The 26,868-nt window shown below is 41.0% G+C and overlaps 2 protein-coding genes across 2 annotated transcripts in view; one reads left to right on the top strand and one right to left on the bottom strand.

Annotated features, from left to right (window-relative positions):
- MYH11 (myosin, heavy chain 11, smooth muscle) overlaps positions 1 to 12,042 on the top strand; it is a 64,760-nt gene extending 52,718 nt beyond the window's left edge. The window contains exons 31-43 of the mRNA XM_009324774.1: positions 266 to 370; positions 473 to 625; positions 1,054 to 1,302; positions 1,560 to 1,772; positions 2,470 to 2,682; positions 3,353 to 3,514; positions 4,283 to 4,411; positions 4,971 to 5,059; positions 5,301 to 5,424; positions 5,585 to 5,793; positions 6,392 to 6,500; positions 7,110 to 7,282; positions 11,340 to 12,042. Coding sequence (XP_009323049.1) covers positions 266 to 370; positions 473 to 625; positions 1,054 to 1,302; positions 1,560 to 1,772; positions 2,470 to 2,682; positions 3,353 to 3,514; positions 4,283 to 4,411; positions 4,971 to 5,059; positions 5,301 to 5,424; positions 5,585 to 5,793; positions 6,392 to 6,500; positions 7,110 to 7,282; positions 11,340 to 11,478 — 2,067 coding nt within the window. The 3' untranslated portion in view covers positions 11,479 to 12,042. The remainder of the gene's footprint in view (positions 1 to 265; positions 371 to 472; positions 626 to 1,053; positions 1,303 to 1,559; positions 1,773 to 2,469; positions 2,683 to 3,352; positions 3,515 to 4,282; positions 4,412 to 4,970; positions 5,060 to 5,300; positions 5,425 to 5,584; positions 5,794 to 6,391; positions 6,501 to 7,109; positions 7,283 to 11,339) is intronic.
- A 2,243-nt stretch (positions 12,043 to 14,285) lies between these two features.
- On the bottom strand, positions 14,286 to 25,400 carry NDE1 (nudE neurodevelopment protein 1). Its single transcript, XM_009324773.1, has 8 exons — positions 25,272 to 25,400; positions 24,077 to 24,230; positions 20,781 to 20,929; positions 20,327 to 20,463; positions 19,059 to 19,238; positions 17,889 to 17,980; positions 16,704 to 16,840; positions 14,286 to 15,562 (listed from the first exon to the last, which is right to left on the bottom strand). Exons 1-8 carry the CDS (start codon positions 25,355 to 25,357, stop codon positions 15,469 to 15,471), a joined length of 1,029 nt encoding a protein of 342 aa, XP_009323048.1. The 5' UTR covers positions 25,358 to 25,400; the 3' UTR covers positions 14,286 to 15,468.
- Between the last annotated feature and the right edge of the window lie 1,468 nt (positions 25,401 to 26,868).

The raw sequence follows: 26,868 nt of genomic DNA, 5'->3' as shown, positions 1-26,868 counted from the left end.
CTCCCGCCCAACTTGGCGTCATCTGCAAACTTACTGAGGGAGCACTCGATCCCCTCATCCAGATCATTGATAAAGATATTGAACAAGACCAGCCCCAAAACTGAGCCCTGGGGAATACCGCTCATGACCGGCCGCCAACTGGATTTAACTCCATTCACTCCATTCACCAACTTCATTCAATTTCAATCTAGAGCAAACTAAAGTTTGGAGGAAGATTCTGAAGTTGTGCAAAATAACTGAGTTTATTCACTGTGGTGTCTCATAGGTTGAGGTTGAAAATGTTACTGGTTTGCTCAATGAAGCAGAAAGCAAGACAATCAAATTGACCAAAGATGTTGTAACCTTAGGATCTCAGCTACAAGATACACAGGTAAACTTGCATCCAGTAATAGCTCACCTACAATATATTTAAAATGCACTATAAAAAGACCTAAACTAATGACTGTATTGGTGATTGATGTGGTGACTCTAGGAGCTGCTTCAGGAAGAAACACGGCAGAAGCTAAATGTGTCTACCAAGCTTCGTCAGTTGGAGGATGAGAAGAACAGCTTGCAAGAGCAGTTGGATGAAGAAATAGAAGCAAAACAAAATCTGGAGAGACATATTTCAACACTGACAATACAGGTATCAGTGCCATAGCTAAATCACTAGCTCCATCACTGAAAGTTTTGTCACTAATTCCAGAGGTTTCAGATCTGTAGAACTATCCTGGCACAGCACACAGACCTTCAGGGAACTAGTGCTGTTCACCCAGATAGCATCAGTGAAGCTCCACAATGAAGCCAGCAGTCTCCCTCTTCTTTCAAGTGTGATCTCTAGGACAGGTACAAATGCAAGGTAGCTCCCAAGATAGTCTTGCACACTAGGCCTGTAAGTGCATACTAGGTCTGTGGTCTGCCTCATTTTATGAAAGCTAGGTGATGGGTAACTGGTGACTAGCTTCACGTGGGTCAAATTAGATAAGATTTCTGGGTCTTGGTTGTCTCTTGGCCATCTTTGCCAAGCTTTGTTGCCACTGCTATAAAGATTTGTCCTCTGAATTCAAATTTCAGCTCTCTGACTCTAAGAAGAAGCTACAGGAATATTGCAGCACAGTAGAAACCATGGAAGAAGGCAAAAAGAAACTTCAGAAGGAAATTGAATGTCTCACACAGCAGTTTGAGGAAAAGGCTGCTTCTTACGACAAACTGGAAAAAACCAAGAACAGACTCCAGCAGGAGCTGGATGATCTGGTGGTAGACTTAGACAACCAGCGTCAGCTGGTCTCCAACCTGGAGAAGAAACAGAAGAAGTTTGATCAGGTATAGATTTAAGATTCTCCCTTGCTGTGTTATCACCTAACTTCTCTGGAACTCACAGAGACTCCACTGGTTTAGTGAAAGATAAAGCAGGGACAAAAAATAAACTAAAATTTAATTATGCGTACACTGGTTAATTTTGTATTTATCTACATTTATCAAAAAGCAGAGATTTTCTCTGTCATTAACTGGCAAGACCGTTGCAATAGAAAAAAAACCTCTTACTAATGACTTCCTGTATTAACACTACCCTTTTACAGATGCTAGCTGAAGAGAAAACCATCTCTTCAAAATATGCAGATGAAAGGGACAGAGCAGAAGCTGAAGCTAGAGAAAAAGAAACAAAGGCTTTGTCATTGGCCCGAGCACTTGAAGAGGCTTTGGAAGCCAAAGAAGAACTGGAGAGAACGAACAAAATGTTGAAAGCTGAAATGGAAGATCTTGTTAGCTCCAAAGATGATGTTGGCAAGAATGTAAGTTTTGGGCGTAGAACAATTTCCACAATAACTTAAAATAGCAGCTAACAAAGAGATCACTGCTTTCAGTGTGGGAAATTCTTGGTAGCACACAAATCCATTCAGCAAATCAGATATTTCATACAGAATTCAACGGTTATTCCATTTCTGCCCAAACTTTCAAGAGACTTGGCGAAGTAACTGTAAGCCATCTTTATTTTTAACATGACTTCAAGCATGAAGATGATTCTTATTGATTCTAAGACTGAAAAAACATTAAAAAGATTCTAAATAATTTACTAGTTTATTAAGCAGCTTTAAAGTTGTAAACTCCACAAATCTGATTTTATTAGTTATATTTGACTTTGCCACCAGCCTAACATTTACTTGCATAGCTGTAGCGAATTTCCACTGATGCATTGCCAATCACTTTTTTATTACAGTGATATGATAATACTACTTCTAATACTAAATAAATTCAATTATGATACTTGACTAGATTAAAAATAAAAGTTTGGGATAAAGAGAATCTCAGGTTATTTTAAGACAGATTTACAAGTGTACAAAAAATTTATTTACCATTTTCAGTGCAAATTAGTTCATTCATTTTCCACAGCTGATATTTTCAAATGTGGCCTCTACTGCAGGTAGACTGTTTAACTAGAATTATTTTTATTTCTTGTAACAAGTCTATTAAATTCCCATTGCTTGAAAGGTCCATGAATTGGAGAAATCTAAACGGATCCTCGAACAGCAAGTAGAAGAGATGAAGACACAATTAGAAGAGCTAGAGGATGAGCTACAGGCTGCTGAAGATGCCAAACTCAGGTTGGAGGTTAACATGCAGGCCCTGAAAGGCCAGTTTGAAAGAGATTTACAAGCCAGAGATGAACAGAATGAGGAGAAGAGAAGACAACTCCTTAAACAGGTACTATTCCCTATTATTGGCTTTGTAAATATCTAACCAAGCCAGTTGAAAGTCCCCAGCCTCATGCCATTATTAAAAGCACCTTACTATAATGAGAAGAAAACATTATATTGCCTTGTACTTGGCAAATTAAAAAAAAAGTAGGTTATTGTACTAAAAAAGGCACAAAACTGCTAACAGTTTTTTTCCCGTTTCAGTAGCACGTGCACAATTGCCAACAGATGTAAGAATTTAACACTACAACCAAAATAGTATAAAACATATGAATTGTTGTTTCTGACACAGTCAGAAGAACCTTCCCTATATTTTCAGTGCAAGTGAAAAAAGACAGCTTCTAATATATCTGCCTTCCCAAGGTACACTGAATGGATACAAAAGCATTGGAAATGAAAACAGACAGGACAGAGCCTATTTGTGCAGTAGTGTGGTGACAGCAAGGACAACTACTGTAGTCGTCATCTTGTAATATACATATTTCCATGAATACAGAACCCAAATTGCTGACTCCTTTCAAGAATCTTTAATTTTTGGACAAAATGGAAATATATTTTAACCGCCAGGGAAATCACAATTAATAGAGTTATAGGGGGCTGTATACATTATTCAGACATACACAGAGTGTTTAAGAGTGCTCAAGGACTTTCCTAAACTTGTTTTCTTTAATGATCAGCTCCATGAATATGAAACAGAACTGGAAGATGAGCGGAAGCAACGTGCCCTGGCAGCTGCAGCCAAAAAGAAGCTGGAGATTGATGTTAAAGATCTAGAAAGCCAAGCTGATTCTGCTAATAAAGCTCGGGAAGAAGCCATCAAACAACTTCGCAAATTACAGGTATGTAATCCCACAAATACAGTTTTTCCCACTCCTGACTTCTGTACAGCCACAATATGAAAGTTAGGTGACACCTGTGAACTTGATGCCTGTTACACGTGATTGGTTAGAGGGGGAGTTTTAGCTAGACTCGCAGAGTCAAGGATCTGTACTGTAATGCTCAGTTTGAATGACAATGGAAAACTTCACATGACAAACCATGAAAATCTTAATTTTCATCATTGCAGAGAGCTTCCAAAATTCTCTGGCCCACACACATCTGCTATTGACTTACCCACATGATGAAAAACATAGATTCCCATGTAGAGAAAGGGCTACATGATAACATCTAATACAGGGCTTCAATCCTTGTTCTAATACTTGACTCGAAAGCATAAAAGACTGTTCAGAAATCATGTTGTCTCTGAATTAGCATTTTCCTATTTATACTGTAAGTCTCCATATCAACTGTTCTGTCATATGCTGACAGCAAAACAACAAAAAGGGATGTATCGGAAAGATTAAGACTGCGCTTACACTCAAATATTCAGAGGAAATAAGGACAATAGGCATTACAAAAGCCACAGTGTGCAGGTGGAAGCATCACTCCTCTTGGAATAGCATTTCAGACCTTTCCAACATGTGCTAGCTGACCTCTCCAGAAAATATAATTCAAGCAGGCATTATGACTATGTAAATGTCTATGTGTTCTATTCTGTCCAAATTTCTTTCCACTGAAACTGTAATAAAGCCAGACAAAAACAAATCTCTGTTATTCTTTTCAACAAGGCTCAGATGAAGGACTACCAACGAGAGCTGGATGATGCACGAGCTGCCAGAGAAGAAATATTTGCTACAGCCAGAGAAAATGAGAAGAAAGCAAAGGGCCTGGAAGCAGAACTCATCCAGCTTCAAGAGGTAAAGTGGGAAACTTAGAGCAGTATGAAGCAGACTACACATGACCTTCAGTAGCAAAACAGAACTGCAATGAAATAATACAATAGCTATTGGGGATGGAAAGCTATAAGCAGCACTTGTTACAAGTTCCACGTGCTCTATGCACTCCACTAAAGTTGTTGGATCTACATCTGAGCATAGCCAGATTAAGCTGAAAAAAAATCACCTTGGAGGAAGGCACTGTTCACCAGTCTTAAAGGGAAATTAACTGTATGCTCTAACATAAATTGTTTTCAATAGCTATAAATCCTGAAGTCTTGTTAGTGCTATTATTCCTATGTGTATTAAACGGCAATCTTGTGACTAAAACCAGTAAAATAGAAACCAGCTGACAGGCTGGATAAAGTGTATTTCATTGTACTTCCCTAGGATTTATGATATGACAATAATTTATTCTGTTAACAAAACAACCCATCTTTTACCAGTTTTAGAAAGTTTACGGTCCTGCGTATCATGCTATAACTGTCTGAACACTTACTTGCTCATTTCTTTACTATGCTGCCTTTTTCTTTTCTCCTAGGATCTGGCTGCTGCAGAAAGAGCTCGCAAACAAGCAGATCTGGAGAAAGAAGAGATGGCAGAAGAACTTGCAAGCGCTACTTCTGGAAGGTAGGAATAGACTGGATTACTCACAAGGCTGTAAACATGCTGCTGAACGTTGCATGGCTGCCAAGAGAAGTTCCTCTCCCAACAGCCCAACAGCCACCTGGTCTTGACAACACAACATGCACACATACGACTATTTTCATTGAAATATCTAGTTCTCTTTTCTTGGCAGTTCATAATAGTTTCAGACACATTCAACTGGTCAGAGCCATAACTACACATTTATTAAATTTTAAACATACAGGACAAGCCTTCAGGATGAGAAACGGCGCCTGGAGGCAAGAATTGCCCAACTGGAGGAAGAGCTAGAAGAGGAGCAAAGCAACATAGAGGCAATGGGTGATCGCATGAGGAAAGCAGTACAGCAGGTAGAGCTCATTTCAGCACGTGTCACTTTCTGTTTGTATGCCAGCGAAAGCTGTTTGTGGTTCTGAATAAATATTTGGAGAATTGCCACCCCAAATTGCCACCTGCCATTTCTCTGAAAGCACGCAACACTTTTGACAGCATCCATTCTCACCCTTGCAGGCAGAGCAGCTGAACAATGAGCTGGCAACAGAGCGCTCAACTGCACAGAAGAATGAAAATGCTCGGCAGCAACTGGAGAGGCAGAACAAAGAGCTGAAGAGTAAGCTGCAGGAGATGGAGGGAGCTGTGAAGTCCAAATTCAGAACTACAATTGCTGCTCTGGAGGCCAAAATTGCTTCTCTTGAAGAGCAATTGGAACAGGAAGCCAGGTACTGGTCTCCCAGAGGGCACAGCTGTCCATTTATTGTTCCAGTTAATGAGATAGGAAGTAAACAAAGGCATACAAGATTTGTGTCATCAGGCTCTCAGTGCCATTAAGGCTTGGTAAAGTGTCTCTCTCACTTAACATTTCTTGGATATATGGCCAGTAACTGGAGTTTTTACAGGTTCTGATTAAGAACCATGTTATTGCTGAAACGTTCTACTGGTATCAAAGGCAAGGATTTGCTGAAAAGTTCTACTGGTACCAAAGGCAAGGATTCGCTCCCCTACATTTTAGAGTAACTGCCCTATGACCCTGCCAAGTTAATTGCCATAACACATTATGCCATTTGTAGGATTCTTTCCTGAGCAAATCACCTCATGTTTTAGAGCAGATCTCCTGGAGCTCCTCTAGCATACAGCAAAGACACATACTTGTTTTGATCAGAAGAACATGACCTTTAAGTTTTGTTTAGAATTCACCTGTTAAATTCAGGAAGGCCTTTAACATACGGGTCCTTGGTGCCAGTTTCATGAGCAACACGCCCGAGGCAGGTGAAGACTACAGACCTTCCACATCACCAAATGTTGCACTGTCATTTGCAGAGAGAAGCAGACTGCAGCCAAGACACTGCGCCAGAAGGACAAGAAGCTGAAGGATGCATTGCTGCAGGTGGAGGACGAGAGAAAGCAAGCGGAGCAGTACAAAGATCAGGTATGAGACTGTGTCATGAGGGTCTTAGTCTGGGGCATAGGCATTTTCAGATTTTACCCTGAGAAAGGAAACTTCCATGTTCTGCCTCAAAGAAATATCCCTCTAGAAAGCAGACTGTCTGCTTGGATTCTATGCTGGGAGAGCTATACAGCCCTTTGCTAAGAGACGGGACAATATAATTCTTCTTCCATGCTGAGTCAAGTGCCAAAGCACTAGTCCTTGTCAATCAGCCAGCTGCAACAGTCTGACTGCACGGTGATATGTAGGACTGTGCACAACATCCTTATTGGTACGCGAATGGAGACAACAAACACATTTTGCTTGAAAATTTTAGCTTTACCTAATGCACACCAACCCACAAACCAGAAAAGCAGAGAGGTAGGACTGTGCAGCAAAAGAAACAACAAGGTAGTGTCTGAATACAATATCTATCAGCAACATGAACTCCCACAAAGCAGTTATTTTTACATTTTTTAGATTTTAAGCTTCTACCTTTGATTCAGGCCATGTTTCAGTAAAACTCTCAAGAGAAGTATGAAATTAAAATGAGGAATGTAACGCTATTAGATCTGTTTTGCATTAAAGCATTACTCTAAAATTTCCCTTTAGGCTGAAAAGGGTAACACACGACTCAAGCAACTGAAAAGGCAGCTGGAAGAGGCTGAGGAAGAGTCTCAGCGTATCAACGCAAACCGCAGGAAGCTGCAGAGAGAGCTGGATGAGGCTACTGAGAGTAATGAAGCCCTGGGCCGTGAGGTTGCAGCACTGAAGAGCAAGCTCAGGTAGAGGGCCCTTGTTTGGGATAGCCATTCCCACTCATTAACAGCCTTGAAATTTGGAACTAAATTAGAAGTGAAAAAAAAAAATCTGTTCAAGTAAAGAACAGACACTGATAATGCTGCAAAGTTACTCACTCCTTGTATTAGCTTGGCAGATACAACAAAAGGCCAAAGTCAGAAGGTGAAGTGCATTTCATAGACTGCAGCAGTCTCAGGATTCAGCTGTGAGATGCACAACTGTGATAACATGGCACAGGACTTACTCTTTTTCTAATCAAAACTCCTGTTGGCTTAAATAGGAACAGAATTAGGCTTGGTTGCTTTTGAAAACACCCCTTATATAATGGCTGTATCTATTTGTACAGAAGCAGTCTCAAAAGGGTAGAAATGCTTGTGCTTTTCGCACTTTCACACATGCACAACTCACACACAATGACCATAAACAGACAACATCACAGATGTCAAAAGGCAAAGCACATTATATGACTCTTATCCAAAAGTCTCTTTGGACTTCACCACAAAGGGATTCAGGGTCACCAGACCAAGGAAAAGATCAAAATGTCCCTTTGCATTTTCTTTTTAAAACTGACTGAGAAAAAGATAAAGCTGTAATCAGTCAGCTACATACCTGAGTTCTCCTGCACTCACTGGGGTTGAAAGTATCAACTCACTGAAATAAAGAGGCTGACTTGAATTATAACAAAATTGCTCTATCTACATTATCACACCATAAAACTTTGCTTCCTGCCTAAACCCAACAGTATTTCAGATGAAAGTAAAGCACCTGCCTAGTTGTGTTCTTGAAGCGGTTTGCCAGCGTGCTTACCAGTAACATGCATGAACCTTCAGATGCGGATTTACTTTAAAGTGAAGAGTTAAGGACATGGTAGCCTTTTCCATTAGCACCATCTTGGGTGGTGCATGCTCCTGGCTGCTTTGCAAAGGAGTGGCTGTGTCCAGCCCTTTTTGCATAGAATAGCATAAGGCTCATTTTTGTTTTATCTAAATGTAATATAATTGGCTGTAATGTACTTTGTTTAATTATTTAAGAGTAATCTACCTACCTCTGATCATGACCATGTGCTTAGTATAACTGCCCGGGACTCTCTATCTCTGTTTCAGAGGGACACAGGAACCTTCGCATGACTAAGCAGGTACCATGCCTTCAACTTTGCAGCTAGCTTGTGTTGCACAAATTTCCATTTTCTTTGGCCCAAGTAAAAATTCTGTGAGGTTTCTGCAAACTGTGAAGGCTTGGATATCTTGGCATTAATCTATTTTATCAAGAGACAAATATTACAATAATCTAGCTACCATCAGCTGTTCATCAGTGATACATTTTCTTACAAGTAGGTTATGTACTGATGTAGACTTACCAATGTTGCATTCTCACAAGCTCTACCAACAGAGTACCTAAAACTCTGACTTTTTGTGCATGAAAATTGTCTTTTTTGCACCTCATCTTTGTGCACAGCCACAAAGATTAAATTTTTTCAAATCAAATACACCATTGATTAGTAAAATTGATTAAAAGGACTAATGAATATGAAGTATCACAGCATGTCATTAGAATTTCACAGTATTTCTTACGCATATTGTAATGCTGACTCTAAGGTAAGATGCCATCTAACTCAGGTGAGATTTGGGAAGACCTTACTTGCATGTGATTTATCACACTTAGACCACACAATCACAGACAAAAAGAAAAAATCTTGCCTTTCATTACATAGCACTCTGTGCCTGTATTGCTTACGAAGAACTATTACTTAAGCTTTTAGAGCTATTTTGCAGACATTACATTGCTTCTCTACTGTTACTAAAACACAAAGCACGGACACAGAAAATGTTGACACTGTAACCTAGCACAGCATTATATTATACTTTATCACATTCTCTGGAGATAACAATACCTGGTGTTGCAAAAATTAAAGAGCTACTGCCTTGTAATATTTGTATATCTTCTATTTTACATATGCTGGATGTTGCTGTGAATACACAAATATTTAAAGATGATGTCTTGTCCTTGCATGTGCCTTTTAGTCAGCCTAATATTTCCAGTCAGACTGTTATTCAAGCGCTACTCCAGTAGCACTCTTTCAAAGGTAGATTAAATACAGAGATGCTAAGCAAACACTAATGCTTAAGGCTTGTCTCAGTTATATGCATTATTCTAAAGGTACTAATGAGAATGACCACATGAATATTATCAAATCCATAAACCTGCTTAAGAGGAACAGATATAAACAAAGAGCACTTATCCACAGGCCAATACCAGTTTAAAGAAGAATTAAGTTTATGCATATTGCAAATTTATGTTAATAAGTGGTTAGTGTGTGATAGGGAGTTCACTTCTTTGTAGCCAAAACTGTCCTGCACAATTTGGTTAGACTCTTGCTGTTACTCCCCACCAGTCCCATGTTCTCTTGTAGCACTTCAGTGAATTACTGCAGCATATAAAGAGTTATCTTACAAATGACTTGTGAGTAACAGTCCAGATCGCAGGCGTCCAAGGGGGTAAAGAGTTCTTCCTGGTAAAGAATTAGATCTTTATTGACAAGAATTAATGAATTTACTGACCTAACTAGAACTTTCTGGTTAAACAGTAATAACAAATATCTGCTATCATAAAATAGTAGACACTGCTGTTAGACTCTGTCAAGCACGTGCCAGCATAGAAATGACATTCCCTTGTGTTCAATACATGCCATCGGCACAACAGCTAAGGTTAACTAACGGCAGATCTTAAATGAAGCTTTATTATCCAGCTAATTGTTTGTTCACAATGGAGTTTAAGGGCAGAACTGTGGAAAACATACTACATGTCACATTTCCACCTTGGAAACACAGATTTGTGCCTCTGAAATAAGTTAGTCCAGCCAATGTTCCTACCCACTTCCCTTGTACAGAAGATTGAACTTTGGACTTAAATAGCTGCTTCAGAAAGGACAACACTGGCTTAGTCTTTTGCAAGGACAAGACAAGCCTTTAAATATTTATGCATGATTGCTGTACCCAAAAGTGCAGATTCAGATGTATTTAACACCAAATTAGTAATTTTGGCACAACATTCAGTTATCAATTTATTTTATTGCTTATGTCTGTGGTCTCAAGCCTTTACAAAGGTTTGCTTAATGAGGGGCAAGTGAGAGGCCATGTTACAAAACTTAAGCGTTTTGTAGCACAGTAGCAACGGAGGCCAAGAAGAGACAAACCCATCTTCTGTCTCACTTGCTCACACCTCCCCCCAAAAAATTAACCTTGAGGACCGAAGTGTCCCTGCCTTGGGCTGTGGCTATGAAATATATGGGGATGGGAGGGAGATGGGAGAGGAAAAGGGGGTAAGATGGGAAAAAGCATTTTCTGTAAGCTCTTCTGCAAGACATTTGCACTGTTAAGTGTCAGCACCTGAGGTACAACACAGTTCCAAAGCAGCAATGGTTTCCTCTCTTCATTGGGAAAGAGATTGGAGCTACTCACAACCTAGGATGCCATACACATCAAAGCACCTGTGGTGCTCTGACCAACACAGCCTTTGCAGAGAGGGACTGTGGGCTCAAAAATGCCTGCTGACATTCACAGCACTGCTACCAGTCCCGTCTTATGGGCCTTTAGTAAGTGGTGGGCTTATTCAGACTGCAGGTCAGAAATTCAGTACAAGCTCGCTCGCTCTCTCCTTGCTGTTCCACAGGGACAGGAAGGACACTCCCCTGCTGTTGTGAGTACAAGCAGCTTTCCTTCCCAGCACAACCAGTTGCAGTCCCCATAGGGAAAAACAGTGAAATGAAAGGAAGAGTAGGGGGGGGGTGGGGCAGATGAGAACTATTAAGCACAAGAACAGGAATCCCATCACAGTTCCAAGCAACTGGGAGTCTCAACCTGTCCACAAATTAGTCTTATATGCTACAGAACAGAAAGTTGTATTAGAGACCCACAGCTCTTGGCTGTTCTGCATTTAAAAATATCAGCCTCACAGGTACTGTTACAAAACTCTATGCTTATTTGTGAGGACTCCAAATGACCTAACACCTGATTTTTTTTTTTTCCCCCCCTCTTACTGCAGGAGGGGAAATGAGCCAGCATCTTTTGCCCCACCCCGTAGATCTGGAGGCAGAAGAATAATTGAGAATGCAACAGAAGGAGGTGATGAAGAAATGGATGCAAGAGATGGAGATTTCAATGGAACAAAAGCCAGTGAATAAACACGCTTAAAAAATTGCACTGCAGCAAGGGGAGGGAGGACGATATTTAGCACTGTATAAGTCTACTCTTAGTGTCAAGGTCACATACACCCACTCCTCTGACAATGATAAAAGCACAACTGCCTTGTCTCCAATGTGTAGGTTAACGTTAAAAGTACTCCAAAACTTATTTTACCATGAAGTGTATTTGAAAAGGTGGTTTTTTTTTTTTAACACTCAGAGTAATTCACTTTGAGAATCTTCCAGAAAGTAAGTTCTAGTAGCTCAGATGATTTAAATCCCAGTGAACTACAGTTTACACAGGATTTGCGAGACTGTTGCAGGGGAAAAAAAAAAGGCATTGGTCAGTTAATCTTTTCTTAAACTTTCATTTTGTCTTGAGTATTCGATTAATATAGGGTTTTTTCCTGGTTACTACACCCCTGATGCACCATTCACAAGGTGGAAGTGCCTTTTTAATCACTTACTGAAAAATAAAATATCATTTGTTCCAATTAAGTCAACTGTTACAGTTTTATATGCACCAAGGATGTGCTTACACACTAATAAAAGGCTCTAAAAACTACTCCAGTATTATTGTGTACAGAGGTCACTTGGGTGCAACACAGCATGCTCAAAGGGAATGGGGCATGCAGTAGAGCTTCTTTCGACAAATACTTTTTAGAAAAGTTTATCTGTAATCATTAGAACAAAAACAGCTTATTTTCTCCTAAGCAATTGCTTTTGAAGGAATAAAAAAAAGTATGTACACTGAGCTGAATGTAAAATGACATGAAGTACTTGGGACGGGTTTGGTTACCTCACAGACACACGGTGCTAACTGAGGTGCCCTAGGATGTATGCAAGGGCTGACAGACATGACACAGGACGTGTAGGAGACTTGCAGCTTTCTGGTGCAGCAGCTGGAAAGCAGGCAGGGCCCTAGTGTCTGTCTTTAGGTAACTGAACCCACCCTTGAAGTATGTATGCATAGGGATATTTCCAACCAAAGCCTCTAAAGCAGGCTGAAAACAATTAGAAACAAGCAGCCCACACTGAATGCAGTGATCCAAGCCAAGCTATTCTGCATTAAGGGATCAGCATGCAGTTACTCCTTATTTTTGGAGCACTCCTACAGGACCGCAGCCCACTCCTGGGAACCACCAGGACCTACCACAAATCCATGCAGCTCTAGTACTTCCAGATAGCAGCTAGCTTTGTGGTCACACTGGGGCAGTAGAGTGCCATGCACAGCAAAGCCACGTGTAGAATTACTCTGACTCGAGTACAGGGAGTTTACTCGATGTCTTAGGTTGTACAGCAAGTGAATCTTAAGCAGTGTGACTGCAGGGAAAGCAAGTCATGCAAAAACATCCACCTTGACAGTTAATGCAATCATCTTCTAAACCTAAGCGTTGTTCCAGAAGGCACAGAAATCATAAACTGGGCATTCAGACTAGGCACCATTTAGTCAGCAGAATCAGAGCCCAAAGAATTCTCTCTGCTCATGAAAGAGTAAAGGAAGAATTTAAATAAGGATCCATTTAGAGCGATTAAGGTGCCAAGCTGCAGAGGAGGGGGGTTAGGAGCTATCAGATACGACCTTTTCATTGCTCGATCAGCCATGCAGCCCAGCTCTGTAAACATACTCAGGAGCTGGCTGTTAAGCACGCAGCTTGTGAGCCTGCATGTGTGGGAACAAGGAGACCAAGGAAGTCAGATTTCATATAGAATGGTCTTAAGCACCAATGCTTAGAGCAGAACCAGCAAACTGAACATGGAGCCCTTCTAAAAGGAATTAATCTAGAAAATTCACATGCATAATGGTACAGGTTGGTCCGATGGTTAGAGCACTGCCCTATCACACTTGAGAAACTCAGGTTTCAGTCCCCGTTCTGCAAAGCTTCTGACAAAATAGGGAGTCAGAGTTTCTTTAGTAACACCACAGAAAGCATCCTTCTGCAACAGTGGCTAAACTGAAGTTCCTCTCCCAAAAAAAAGTTCCTCTCTGTACCATTAGAGGTGACTGTTCTGGACTAAATTATTTTGACAATTCTTAATAGCATATCCACCCATAGACTATCTGATTATATCTGTAGTCACGTTAACAATATATCTGTAAAATACATAATACTAGCACAGGCACGATTTTCCAACTTTCTACCTTGTCTCAATGCCATGTCTCAATCTGATGGCAAGCCAACTTGCTCACCAAGCAGGCAAATTCTGGCAAGGTAAGGAAAATGCAACTTGTCTTGACTGATCCCTCTAGGCTACACAGTCTACTGAACCATAGTCCATGTGTCAGCACAACTAACAAAGTAGCCCAAGTGCTTCTGCTCCTCCTCATGGGTAAGAAGAGTGTCAGCTCCCTGTGTGAGAGAAGAGGACAAAAATCACATTAAAACACCCAGAGTTCAAGATTTTAAGAGAGAGCAATGCCAATACTAAGCACTGTAAATCCCAGAGGCATGTTTAGCTATGGCGATATTTACATTCCTTAGGGTAGGAAACAACTAGAAGAAAGAAGTGTAGGAAAATCTTTGCATGTGATTCAGCAAAACAATGTGTCTTTCAGCTTCATTGATCAGAAACAGATGAGAAACTGGTAGTAAACATCTGTGCATAAACCACAGTGACAACTTACCAAAAAAACTCAAAATGAATCAACAACTAGAATTCAAAATAAGCTTTATTCTGCTCCCCAGTTAAGCCAGCTTTGTAGATGGCCTGAATAATGGGAATGACCTGTGGTTATTTCCTGTTCCAGAGAAATAGATGCATCAGTGGCTGTTTTCACAGCATTTTCTTAAAAAACAAAAAAACCCAAACCCTTTTACACATTCTTTTGTGAAGTAAGCTCTCCGCACCCCCACCCAACCTACCCCCCCCGCCAGCAAAAAACATAAAAATTGTTTAGTCATGATTATTTTTGCAAGTACAGGCTTCCATAAGGTACATTGATACTGAGTGAGCCTACTCCATCTAAAAAACAAACCAAAATACAGTAATATTCTACAGGGGAAAAAAACTGATTTAAAAATAATTGTCTACTCATATACACTTGTCTAGCATAAAGGACTTCTCAGGTTAAAAAACCACTTCTAAATTAGTAACAGCTGAAAGCATATATTCTCACAGAAAAAATAAAACAAGAAAAAAACACTAATACCTAAGGCACATTAATAAGGGAGGTTTGGAAAGCAGTAAACCCCACCTATTAAGATGTTAGAACTGGGAACTTAATCAGGTCTCTTGCTTCCTACAACAGCCAGGCTTTATGGGCCACAACATGGCAAAAAGAGATGTCTATATGCTAAGCCAGTCCAAAGACTCCTACCTTGCTGTCAGCTCTGGGATCTCCTGAGTACCCTAAGCACTAGGCATTCCTCACCTGTAACCATGACCTGTTCTTAATGGCAAATCATTGCTTACAAAACCATCTTACCACTATAGAGGCAAGTTTTTGTGTAGCAAGATTCCGACCAGCAAACATCCCACAAAAAGCTGAACAGCTTCCCTGCAGAAACACACCTTTCTCCACATAAAACCACTCCTCTAATTCAGGTAACTGCAGCACACAACACCCATGATAGAAAGCCAGCACAACCAGAACTTAAGCCAGAACACCATGGTGCTGGCTTAACACCAAAAGCCAAAGCCCGAGGAGCTGCATAGGGAATACTGTCTCTGTTGTAGGTAGAAGGACAATGGTTTTGACTGGCAGCATCAAAAGATGCAACTTTCAAGGAGCTATTTACAGCAACTGATGTAGGAAGCAATTCGAAGTCCTGCACTGCTAGGCAGCATTGCTTTATCACACTACCCACAGAACTCGGCTGAGAGGCCAGACTGGGCAAGGCCACAGAAGGCCATTGCCAATTGCAGCTTCTTGTTTAGTTCTCACCTACCCCGAGACTGCTGTCTGATTGCTCATTGATATTCTCTTTAAAACTAAAGTTTAAAATATATTTTTTTTTTCTTTTCCTTTTCCAAAGCCAGCCAGGCTTTTCATAGCAGCATCTTGACAACACTTTGTGAGGGATGGCTCATTGGTCCCGGAATATTTGAAGGCCGTGTTCCAAACTCCAGGCGTTTCACTAACCTGCAAATACAAAATAGAAGTTAGTGCATTTCTTGCTCAGTTTTACTTTCTTCAGAGTAAGTGGTCACTTCCAGAGTACACCACTCAGCTTGAGAAATCAACAGATAAAAGAATATCACTGAGCACTAAGTGAGCCCGTTACTTAACTGGGCTGAGTTTCCACTGTAACAAAGGGCTCCATTTTCCTCTGAGTAGTGAGAAGCTATCTTTTACAGGTGTTGGAATTTCAGTTCTAGCATGACAGCAGTAGATGTATAATCAGCTGCACAAATATGTAAATGTATGGCCCTCGAGGCTTTCTTGTAGGAGCTTTCATGAGGTTTCTCCCCAGGCTGGGATAGCAAGTACAATGTGGAGGACTCCTTCCACACAATTTTGGGCACTGAGTAACAGGACAAACCAGTACTCCCAGTGCAAGGGTCTAGCTGAATAATTAAGACTGGAACAAACTGTACTCTAAGCGCTTAATTTACAGAGAATCTAAATAGCATGCAGTACGGGGTTGGCAGGGTTTAAGCAGACACTGAACTGCAATATGCCATAACCTTGCTGATTTTTCTTCTTTTGTTTAAAAAAAGACAACCAGTTCAAGTGTTCAGACAAATTTATAATTTGAGTCAGGTAACCTCCTGTCAGCTGCTCCTTGGAAACCTATCTTAGCAACCGTAAAGCATTCTAATTGAGTGAACCCATTACTTCCCTTTTTTCCAGTTCTCCCATAAATGAGAATCTTAACTGTGATAAGGGAAGTCCCTACATGCCCTAATGTTCCCGAGACATCACTTGCACAAGAACATAAAGCATAAAACAAAATTGAGCCAATAAGCAAGAGCTCCTCTGTTGTACTTCGTCCCATTTAAACACTGCATTTATAATAAAATACGCGTATTACATTTGCTTTGCATTTGTGGTTTTCAAAACTTGATTCCAGCTAGTCTTCAAATTTCAGCAGCTAGTGATTCCAAATTTTAAACTGATCTGAAACATTCAAATCATAATCCTGAATAACTAAATTTCATATCTTTTGAAAACAAATCTGTCTCTACCAAAACAAAGATTTAATACTAAATAGAACAGTACCAGTCACTAAGTTCTAACACCAACAGTTCTCACTAAGACAACAGCAGAGAACAGCACTCACCCTGTATCAGACAGCGGCTGATGAGGACTCAGGCGTGTTTCAAGAACATCTCTGTTCATGTACATGGACACTGTGGTTCTGTTTGGAGACTGGTCATACACAAAGTTTCGGCAAGATGCAAGTTTGGACTCCAAAGCCTAATGGAAACACAGATGAGGCAAGTGTCAGATATCACCCTTCTCTTTCACAAGATGGCACACCGAAATGGCATTAAGAGTGTTTGGGGAGGGTGTGTTTTTTTGTTTGTTTCTTTTAGAATGAGTTGTCTTGTAGAGGAACCTGCTAGACCCCAGTGCCATATGAGTTCTGAATTTTTGAAGAGATAAAGCCAATCATCCTTCTAAAGCTGAATCTCTGTTTCTGTAGGGGAGGTTAAGGAGTTGATGCTGTTCACCAGCAGGAACACAAAATCTTCAGCTTCCTCAGGGAGATTTTGACATCTTTCTTACAGGCATCACTTTTTAGATTACTAAATGTTCATTTGAGCTATCTGCTTCCCTAGACACATATTAGGTTGTATGTACTAGGTGGTACACCTGAGAGAACTAAGCCACAGATACCCTATTCTCCACCACATGCTCCCATCCTAGATCACCCCACCTTTGCTGCTGGGTTACTCTTCAGCTGTATCAGTTCTGCAGCTCAGCCCATCAAAAAGCCATACAAATGCTTGTGCCAACACAGCACTGGGGCATAAGGGAAAAAACAGGAGGAGGTCATGGGATAACTTTTCCAGCATCAGCACTACCTTAAATGTCAAACTACAGCTTAACATGACATTAGGCCTTGCTCAAAAGGCTGCTGGACTCTTAAGGCAAACATCACCAGAAGCCCTCTGGACAGCAGGCACCAGCCTGCTTTCTTCTCTGCCTTTTATGGGAGCAGATCCCTTCTTAATTAACTCATGCCAATTTATTCTTTCTGCACATGCACTTTCAGGAGTTTGTAGAGGAAGGTCTTATCCCCATGCAGATAAGATCTTAGAAAAGCAGAGCAGAGTCCGTCTTTATTTGGGGGTTGGTCAGAAACATACAAAGTCCAGACCAAATTTCAAGGCCACGCTTAGCAAACCTGGGGACAAGATACTCTTTCCAGTCTCCCCTGAGCAGCAGTGCAAATAGTGCTGGCTGCAGTTTCAGACAGCTCTACCTTTCCAAAAGCACTGGCTAGCAGGTAATCACTCACCCCCACTTTTCGCAGCAAGTCTCCCACGATGTTAAGTGCAGATATTCTTGCAGCGGGTGTGAGAGGGGTTGCACCGTAACTGTCCTCAAGACCTGCAGGGCAGGTTAAAGAAGGCTACGTTACTCATTAAAAAAAAAAGCTTTGACACTAGAAGTCAGAACACAGCCTGACATACAGAGCAGAGGAAACACCAATATCTTCACCTTTTTGTATCTCACCTCCAGATCTTTCATATCCATTAGGAATATGAAGTACTGTCTCCCTGAGACAGCCCAAGTTACACTGTCCTAAGCTAAAGTCTCTAGACATGCTGTGGCTTGGGTTTCTAGAGATCTTTCTACCAGCCTACTCTGCATCTCTGTGGCTGCAGTGGGACCGGAGGGATGTGGCCTCAGAGAGGACCATCATCTCTCATTTTACTACAAATCTCCAAATCCTCTCACTTTTACAGAAGCATTAATTCCTCCACACAAAACACATAATTTTAGGTTAAGTATACTGAAGCCCACAATCAAACTTTGTTAGTGCTCAGAGCTATAATATCAAATCATCAGAATGTGACAGTAAAACTCCCTGCATTTACACGTGAACACAGTTACTTAAAAAAACAGAAATTTATGTAAGAAGATGGGAGAGTTAGTGTTAGAGGCTTGAAATATTGAATTTATCAGTGCTCACAAAAAATAAGTAACTGATATTATTGACATGAAAGCAGAGATATAGTCATTTAGTACAGAGAGCTAGGATGACTCGTCAGTGTCCTGTTGTTCCAGAGTAAAAAGAAAGCTTCTCTCAAAGAATACCTACTCTCACAGAGAAGCCAATTCAAGTTACACGAGTGTGACATTAAAGATCACACTGGATTTTAAAAGGATTTTAAAATCCTTCCCCTAAGTTAGCCCAACATCTCTGGGAGAGTTGTGAACTAATAGTAAAGTCCCAACAGCCCATCTTGTCCCTCACAATTATTATTACTGGACAGTTCAAGTCAAATGGAAATGAACAGCCTATGAATAAACCCCAAAATCACAGTCTATGAATGCTGGATTTAGGTGTATTTAACTGAAACACTCAACTCTGCTCCCTTCTTCTCATTCTTCCTTTAGCCAGAAACTACAGTAAAAACAAGAGCATCAAATAGTATTTCTGTGCTGGTTCCCTATCAGTCACCTCTCCTAAATGTCGCAGGGGTGGGTATGTTGATGTTGGGTGCCCGGTGCACCGAGGGAGTTGAAGGCACAGATAAGGATGCTTGAACTGCAGTGTCTGTTCTTTCTGTTTCCAGGGTAGTTCGCATCGGTGTTTTGGGTTTCTCCTGTTTCTGCTGCACTGCAAGCTCTTGTCGTAGATCTATGAAGGAAGCGACACAAAGCAAGCCTTTGGAGTATGTATCCAGCAAGATAAAAAACAGGTGAGAAAGTTTGTTTTGCTCAAAAGATTACTTCACCTCCACAAGGGAAACAAAGTCACTTATCCTTGTAAGGATTACTCCAGACATATGTTCAAAATCTGGACGATCACTAAAGGCTCTTCTAGTAATGTGGCTCAAGATGTTTTTGTAGTATTAGTTCAGTTGCTGTTATCTGGCTTTAATTTTCATAGCCTTTCACAAGGCTCCCTTCGAGGCAGGGAATTAACTCCTTTCCAGATGTTACAGGCTGGTAAGCAGAGGCACATCAAGACTGAGGCTAGGCAACTTGGCACACCTTGGCTACATTCCAGCTCCCTGCCAGGTTGAGATCCTACCTATTGCACCCTTTTCTCTTCTACCCTGGTTTCCATATGAAAGAAACCTGAGCTGAGGCCAGGTAGAAGCCACACCATTATCTAGCCAAGCGACAGAGCACTTCTGTCCCACAGCCTGGCTGTAGCTTATGGAAACCACTTAAGGGCACAGAATCTGAGCAGAGCTGAAAATAGAAGGTGTTTTTCCAGCTCCATGGTCTCTCTCTTCTCACCCAGCCTTCTTGACAGATATCAAGCAGCTAGCACATGAGGCTATTCAAAGGTAACTAGAAGTTAGTCACAGCCCTCCTGTTTTACTGCCCCATTAGTGTTTCATTGACTCCACTTTTCACAGGCCAGGAAACAATGAGGTTAATATTTATTAAAGCTGACCTTCATGGGTTACAGGAAGCAAGACCAGAACATGCCCCAGCTGGACTGGCTGTTCTTAATCCCTTAAAGCCCTGAAGCATCACCACAGATTAGGAGAAGGCTGGAACAGACTTTTGCTTCTGAGAGCTGCTCTGGAACAAGGTCAGGAGTTCAAGGAGTGGGGGTAACAGTCTTGAAGCTTCCTCATTTGCTTCTACATTTCAGATAGCAGGTTTAAAAGATGCAAACTTAAAAGCCAAGCTCTAAGATATATGGAGAGGACTAAACAGCTACAAGCCAGGAGGGGAGAAAGGGAAAGATACAAGTAATTTCTGTCTAACCTCTAGCTTCATCTTTCAGGCGCTGCACGGACTCCAGAAGGTTTTCTTTCTCATCCAGCTCACTCTCCAGAAAAGCATTTCTTTCAATAGCCTGGTTTAAACGCTGTTCAAAATCCTCCAGAGACATTATAGTGGCTCTGGAAAAGAGTGCACAAGATATCACTACCAGATCCTTCAAGCACATAGAGGAACTCCCTCTCTCACAAGAAAAGGGATAATGTTGCATTTTTGTTTGGTTTGCTTTGTTTTATTTTTTTTGTTATTTTCGCTTGTAAGATATGATAGAGTGCAGTGGGGGGAGTGAAAGGGGGAAAAAATTATCACACTTCCCATCTGCCACAAACCTTTTCACCACAATCATCACCTAAGTGATTAGTTCAGAATGGCAGCTTAGTGACACCACACTCACAAGACAGAACAAAAGTGGAAAAAGAAAACACAAAAGGTGGGTCACCTTTTTGCTCTTTCCAAGTCATCATTTGCTTGCTCGAGTTCTCGAATATATTTCTGAAGTTGATCTTTAATAGCTTTTGTCTGTGCCAAGTCATCTTCCAGTGCAGAAATTTGCCTGTATCCTTCTGAATGCTGCATTTCAATCTTTTCCTAATCAAAGGCAAATCAAACAGCTTATCAGGGACTTAGCAATGCACGTTCTCTTTCTGTGGCATTGTCTGAGCCCCTTTAAAGGCAGAGGTGGATGCTGTGAAGTTTTTTGAGAAACATCACCTTACATATTCTAAAATGCCAACAAAGCCAATTGCTCACATACTTCTGGGCTGCCAGCAGACAAGAGCTCTTCCTGTCACTCCTTATCAAACAATGGTGCTGGGGAGCAGTTCCCGACCTCCGTTCCTTGCTCTCCCAGGCAGTGAGACTCAGCATAATTTCTGAGCCCCAAGAGCTTTAGCAACACACGAAGCAGGATGCAAGAGAAGCCACCTACTTTCAACTCTAATAACAAGTCAAACAGTACTTAGGAGCCTAAATAACAAGAAAAAAAAAAATATATCCAAGTGTGACGCTGTTACATACTGCTGTGGAACCAGCAGGATTCTCCACTGCCCCTGTGGTTTTATTAGCCCAAAGCAGGTTCAGAGTTCTAGATCACAAAACATTTCAGGTGCAGTTATGCAACATGCCTTGGATGTGAACCTAAAACAAACTCTGTCTCCTTTTACAGCATGTACACAAGGATACATTTAAGAGAGGCACAGGCGGGGAGGAAGGCTTAGCTTCTCCATCAAATATCTCTCTCCTGCTATTGCCGCTATCTGCAGAGTTAGCTCCACATCCTGTGACAGGGAAAGCTTCACAACACATCATCTACTGCAATACTTTACACTCCACAACCTTGCTATCAGATCACTTCAACATGCCAGAGATTTTTCTGAAACTCCAAAATTGCTGTATAAGTAGCACTCCTGAAGTGCTTTCTCCATCCAGAATTTAAGTACAACACACTTGAAGTCATTGAAAACAAATCCATGCACTGGAATTCGAAAACCGTGGCATGTAGTCTAGCATGACTGATAATTTGAAGACAGTTATTTTAGCACATGAAATGCACAGACAAGAGATACCCATTCAGAATTAAGAAATTCTTATTTGATTACAGTGTGGTGACACTGCCATAATTCTGGATCTCTGAAGCATGTTACATGCTGAATTTAAGAGCCCCCAAGCTCTAAGAGGCAGATTACTTTCAACTAGCTTTTCAGGACTCTCTAATCAAACCCTCCAAAGCATTATTTCCATTTATTTTTAGGTAGTGTGAACTCTGATTTCTGAGGGGGGAGCAAGCACTCACACTAGGCTGGTAAGCTCAAAACCACAAGCTGTGTGGGCCTGACAAAGTTCACTAGTGTTGACCTAGATGCAGACACCAACCCTTGATGGGCTCAGTTAACACTGCTGCTCAATAGCTTCACAAGTTTAATGCTTTGCTCTTGAATTGATTCAGATAAAAGACCAGAATTGCAAGGTTTGAGTCCTTGTTTTTAGCCAATTGTAATAAACTATCAGCTGATGTGGCCATCAATGGAGTCTCTGTTCCTTCACTGCAGGCTGTTACTGCAGTTTTCAGGCTCCATGAATAGCCAATTGTTAAAAGGTTTGTTTCAAGCAGAATATGTTTTAATAAAGTTATCTACTGTGAAGAATAATTTAAGATTTTCTAAAATATGTTTACCCTCCACTGTTTGAGGTTCTATGTTTTTTCGTACTATTTTCATTCCTGACTGCTTCGGCTGGTTCATTGTCCCCTCCTCTCATCCTAGCTCCTCTAGAGAAAGAAAATAGTCCATATTCTCCTCAATTAAGTGAACTGCAGGTTTTATTTTTGTCAAACTTACACCTTCTCCCCAAAGCCATCAGCTTCCATGGGTTTATGTGGCTACATGGAACAGTAGACCAACACTCCATACAACATGCAGAGCATTTAACACTGCTAAGGCACCAATAAAAGAACAAAGATCAGTGCAACATAACAAATACAATGAAACAAGCCTTGGAGGTTTTGCTGTCAAAAAGCAGGGGAGGGGGGGAAAATCACTAAGTTAGCACTAGAGGGACAGGACATCTGCCTGGAACAGAAGAAAGTTCCCTTAAGACAGTAATTTGGACAACAGTTTAGACAAAAGGCATTGCAAACCCAGATTAATCCAGTGATTAATCACTTATAAGTGTTTACAAATACCTTCACTCCCATTAGCTCATTATTGCATCCAATTGAGTGGATGCAATGTGTAATTAAATAAATCTCTGCTTCCACATATATTGACCTAGCCCTACAAAATACAGTGTAGTGTTTCTTGGGCAACTATACCTCACCTTTAAGCAAAAGGCCAACAAGATCAAACTTTAAAAAGGCATACCAATTTCAAAAACAGGTTTTTTTCAAGTTTAAGAAAACTTACCAGTATTTCCTAAACCTGTCAACCAGCACAGGGGTCTAGCAGCATCTTTAATGAGACTGAAATGAGACAGACTCACTCTTCATACTCTAGATAGCTTCATTATTTCTTAAGTCACTCTGGTAAGGAGTTCCATCTCAATAAGTTCATATCCCTTATGTTTTATAATTATGGAAGTTAATGCTTCTCAGCTGGTTCTTAGTATCACAAAAGGCTAACCAAGTGTAAAGAGGATAAATTATTTTTCCCCAAGTACAGACAGATTCAGTAACAAAACCAGGACTGAAACTGTTTTACGTGTTCAGTTCTATGCGTTACCCACTGGCTGCTGCTTCCCAGCTTATCTGGAATGCCAGATAACAAATACACAAGAGTTTAAAACTACTGAATTTTCTTAGGTAATGCAAGAACACAGCTGGAATGTTTGTATTTTGATTGTTCTGCAATATTATCTGTGCCTGCACAATGTAGACAGCAGGAAAGCTGTGAACAAAAGCACTAAGTAGATGGAAGAAGGAATAGAACAGCAGCTCTGTTATGTTCATGTTTACTCTCCACTCTACTGCAAACAATTTTCTCCCATCCTAAATCTATCCTGACACATAGCCACAACCTGCAAACAGGGGTTCAGGAACATTACCGAGGTATCCAGCACCCTCAAAGCAGACAACAGATTGGTATTTCTTAATTTTTCAAGACTTTCTTTTTCAGTTTTCTGTTCAACTTCTTTGTAATGCTGAAGGTCCCTGTCAACAAGGCAAGCTGAATCTGCACATGCCTGTCTCATTCACCTTTACACTTAGGCTGTACAGATACTATATGCATCATCCACTCTTACCTTAACTGACTCCAGTTCCATTCGTAGATGATTGTTTTCTGACAGAAGGTCTCTGTTTCTGGACTCTGTTTGCTGCAGCTGAGTCTCCAGTTCAGCTTCATACTCTCGACTCCCTTCTTGGAATTCACGCAATTCCTCCTGTGTATTCTCAGCACTAGAGAGCAATTCCAGCAATGGAACTCATCATAATGAACAAAGAAAAAAAATCTCTTGTACACTCAAGGTAAAAAAACAATACTGCCCTTTAACACAGAAGGCTCTATGCCCTTCTCCAACATATATATTCAACAGGAAGAGAGGACCATATGCAAATGTTTCCCCCTCAAGTATGGAAAGCCACCCCATAGCAAACTGGTAAACAAATAAAAAAAGCCCAAATAAATAGAAAAATCCCAAAGTTTGTCTTCACACTATAGGTGTTGAACACATGTGGAGTCTCTTTAGCTTGTACATTGTCCGCTGCCATCTGCATATTTAATCTGTTATTCAATTCAATTATTTATTTGGATATATGAACAAAGCCATTTTTGATTAGCAATAAAAAGTGAGAAAAAGAGAAAGATGGAAGGAAATATGTTCTTATATTCTTAAACAATTCTATTGAAATAATCCTCCAGCAAGCTGAACAAGCAGCACTGAAAGGTCTGAACTCCTGGTCTAAGAAAGGACCCACCAATATCAGCATCTAAAAAGTTTGGGATTTTTTCAGCCTTTACTGCATTTAGTGCAACATACTGAGCTAAAGGGAAGAGCAAAGTATGTCCATTCTCAGCCAGGGATCCTTCTCCACCTATGTGCTGTCAAACCACTCTTGATCCACACAGAGATATAAAGAGTGAACAGCAGCATCTCTCTGTCTGCAATGGCCCGGCTCATCCACCCCCAACAAGGTTCTGCAGTGACTTACGTTTACCCAGGCTGCCCACAGACTGCAGTCAGAGGCACAATTTCAGCACACACAGTCCTACTCAAACCAGAGCAGGGACCAAAACCAGCAGTGCCACAGCAGCACAGATTCATTGCTCAAATAAGCATACAGGACTCTGGACTGCTGTAGTTTATGCAGAAGCATTGCTACTGCTACCACAAGATAGCTGAACCACCTTGAATTTACTCTCCTATGTGGTGCTATCTATGTCTTTGCATGCAGTGTTTATGCATCGAACAACTTAGAGGAATGAAGCCACTGCCTTACCACTGCTTGTATTTCATAGCCAGCTCTTTCCAGTATCTGGTTTCCTCTTCCACTGAGCTGAAGTGATGTCCTTCTGAGTCTTCCATGATAAGCCCTCAAAGTTTAAAACTCCTGTTTCATTTTTTGCCCCCTGGAAAATTAAAGGATCAAACGTAAGAGCTAATGCAGTGAGCTACCTCAGTACTTTTTGCTGCAGAGCAGTGCATCCCTCCTCCCAGGAAGTCACTGCACGCCTGGAGACCAAACTAAAGACCAGCCTTGACAGGGCTCTTCCAGATATACCATAAACGCAAAGAATCACTACTGAGTAACCAGGTCCCTTTCCCCAGTTCTCCCAAGGCTGCTGCGTGCTTAGAATCATAGAATCATTAAGGTTGGAAAAGACCTCTAAGATCATCGAGTCCAACCGTCAACCCAACACCACCATGCCCACTAAACCATGTCCCTAAGCGCCTCATCTACACATCTTCTAAATACTTCCAGGGATGGTGACTCAACCACTTCCCTGGGCAGCCTGTTCCAATGTTTAACCACTCTTTCAGTAAAGAAATTTTTCCTCGTGTCCAATTTCAGTAAAGAAATTTTTCCTCATGTCCAATGAGGATGCTTACGCCACATCCCCAGCAGTGAGCACCTTCCCCCCCTCTGACTACACAGCACAGAGCACCAAACCTCAAACTTTAGCTGCAGCTGTCCCAACGCACACAGAACACAAGTGAAAGAGAAGACATCTCAGGCACAACTTCAGCTCCAAAGACAGTGCAATTGAGGTCGATTTCAACAACCCTAAAGATGCTTACCCTGAAATTAAAGAGAAACTTCAGAGAGACACAGAGAAGGTACTCAAGATACTAATTTCCTGTGTTAACATTTCCAGGAACACCTAAGCTTTTTACGGACATAACTGCTGGACACGTGAAAAATTTCTCCTTAGGTCAACATAGACAAAACTACATGACTTTAAACCTGAAATATCATAACCCATGCATGGCTGAGAGCCACAATATACCTGAGAGCCACAATATACCTGAATGCCTCAGAGAGCCATGGGAGAAGGGAGCTCCAGAAATTCCCAGGGAAGCAAGGATAAAAGCTTCACAGAGGTTTTAGTGGGATACCACCTGGCTGGACTAGGTATGCAGATAGATTGCAGCAACCCAGTGAGCAATCCAGACCATCCAGCTGTCCTTGTGCCAGCATAAACCCAGTCACAGAACATAGTCCCAAATGGGAACGACACATCAAAAGAGCCACAGGGGAATCAAGAACCTTAAGTTGGTCACTCCCTCTTGAAGACTTAAGTATCTAGACACCACAATTAAATAAATGCCCTCTGATGTGCATGATGCACTCTAATAAAAAGGTCACTAGCAAATATCATTTTATATGAGTTAGTCTTGACAACAGAGAAACATCAGACCTAATGCTCTGGATAACCTGCCCATGTGCAACCGTGGGTGAGGCAAAGATTCCACATAGACATTATCAATTTAGTAGAAACCCAAATAGATCAAGGACAGTAAATAAAGGTGGAGTTGAACAATTCACAACAACGGCATTTGTCAGAGAACTGTATCACTGAAATCTAATGACTGAG

Source organism: Pygoscelis adeliae, unplaced genomic scaffold (genome assembly GCF_000699105.1).
Source record: "Pygoscelis adeliae isolate BGI_AS28 unplaced genomic scaffold, ASM69910v1 Scaffold85, whole genome shotgun sequence".
NCBI lineage: Eukaryota > Metazoa > Chordata > Aves > Sphenisciformes > Spheniscidae > Pygoscelis > Pygoscelis adeliae.
This window is presented reverse-complemented; position numbering and strand designations above follow the sequence as displayed.

Excerpts from the sequence above, each read along its gene's own strand:
- NDE1 (XM_009324773.1), bottom strand. The coding sequence starts at position 25,357 with ATGGAAGACTCAGAAGGACATCACTTCAGCTCAGTGGAAGAGGAAACC. Across the intron at positions 20,464-20,780 it reads GACTTGGAAAGAGCAAAAAG|AGCCACTATAATGTCTCTGG; the intron begins GTGACCCACCTT and ends ACTCTTTTCCAG. Across the intron at positions 17,981-19,058 it reads CCCTGCGACATTTAGGAGAG|GTCTTGAGGACAGTTACGGT; the intron begins GTGACTGATAGG and ends CCTGCCCTGCAG.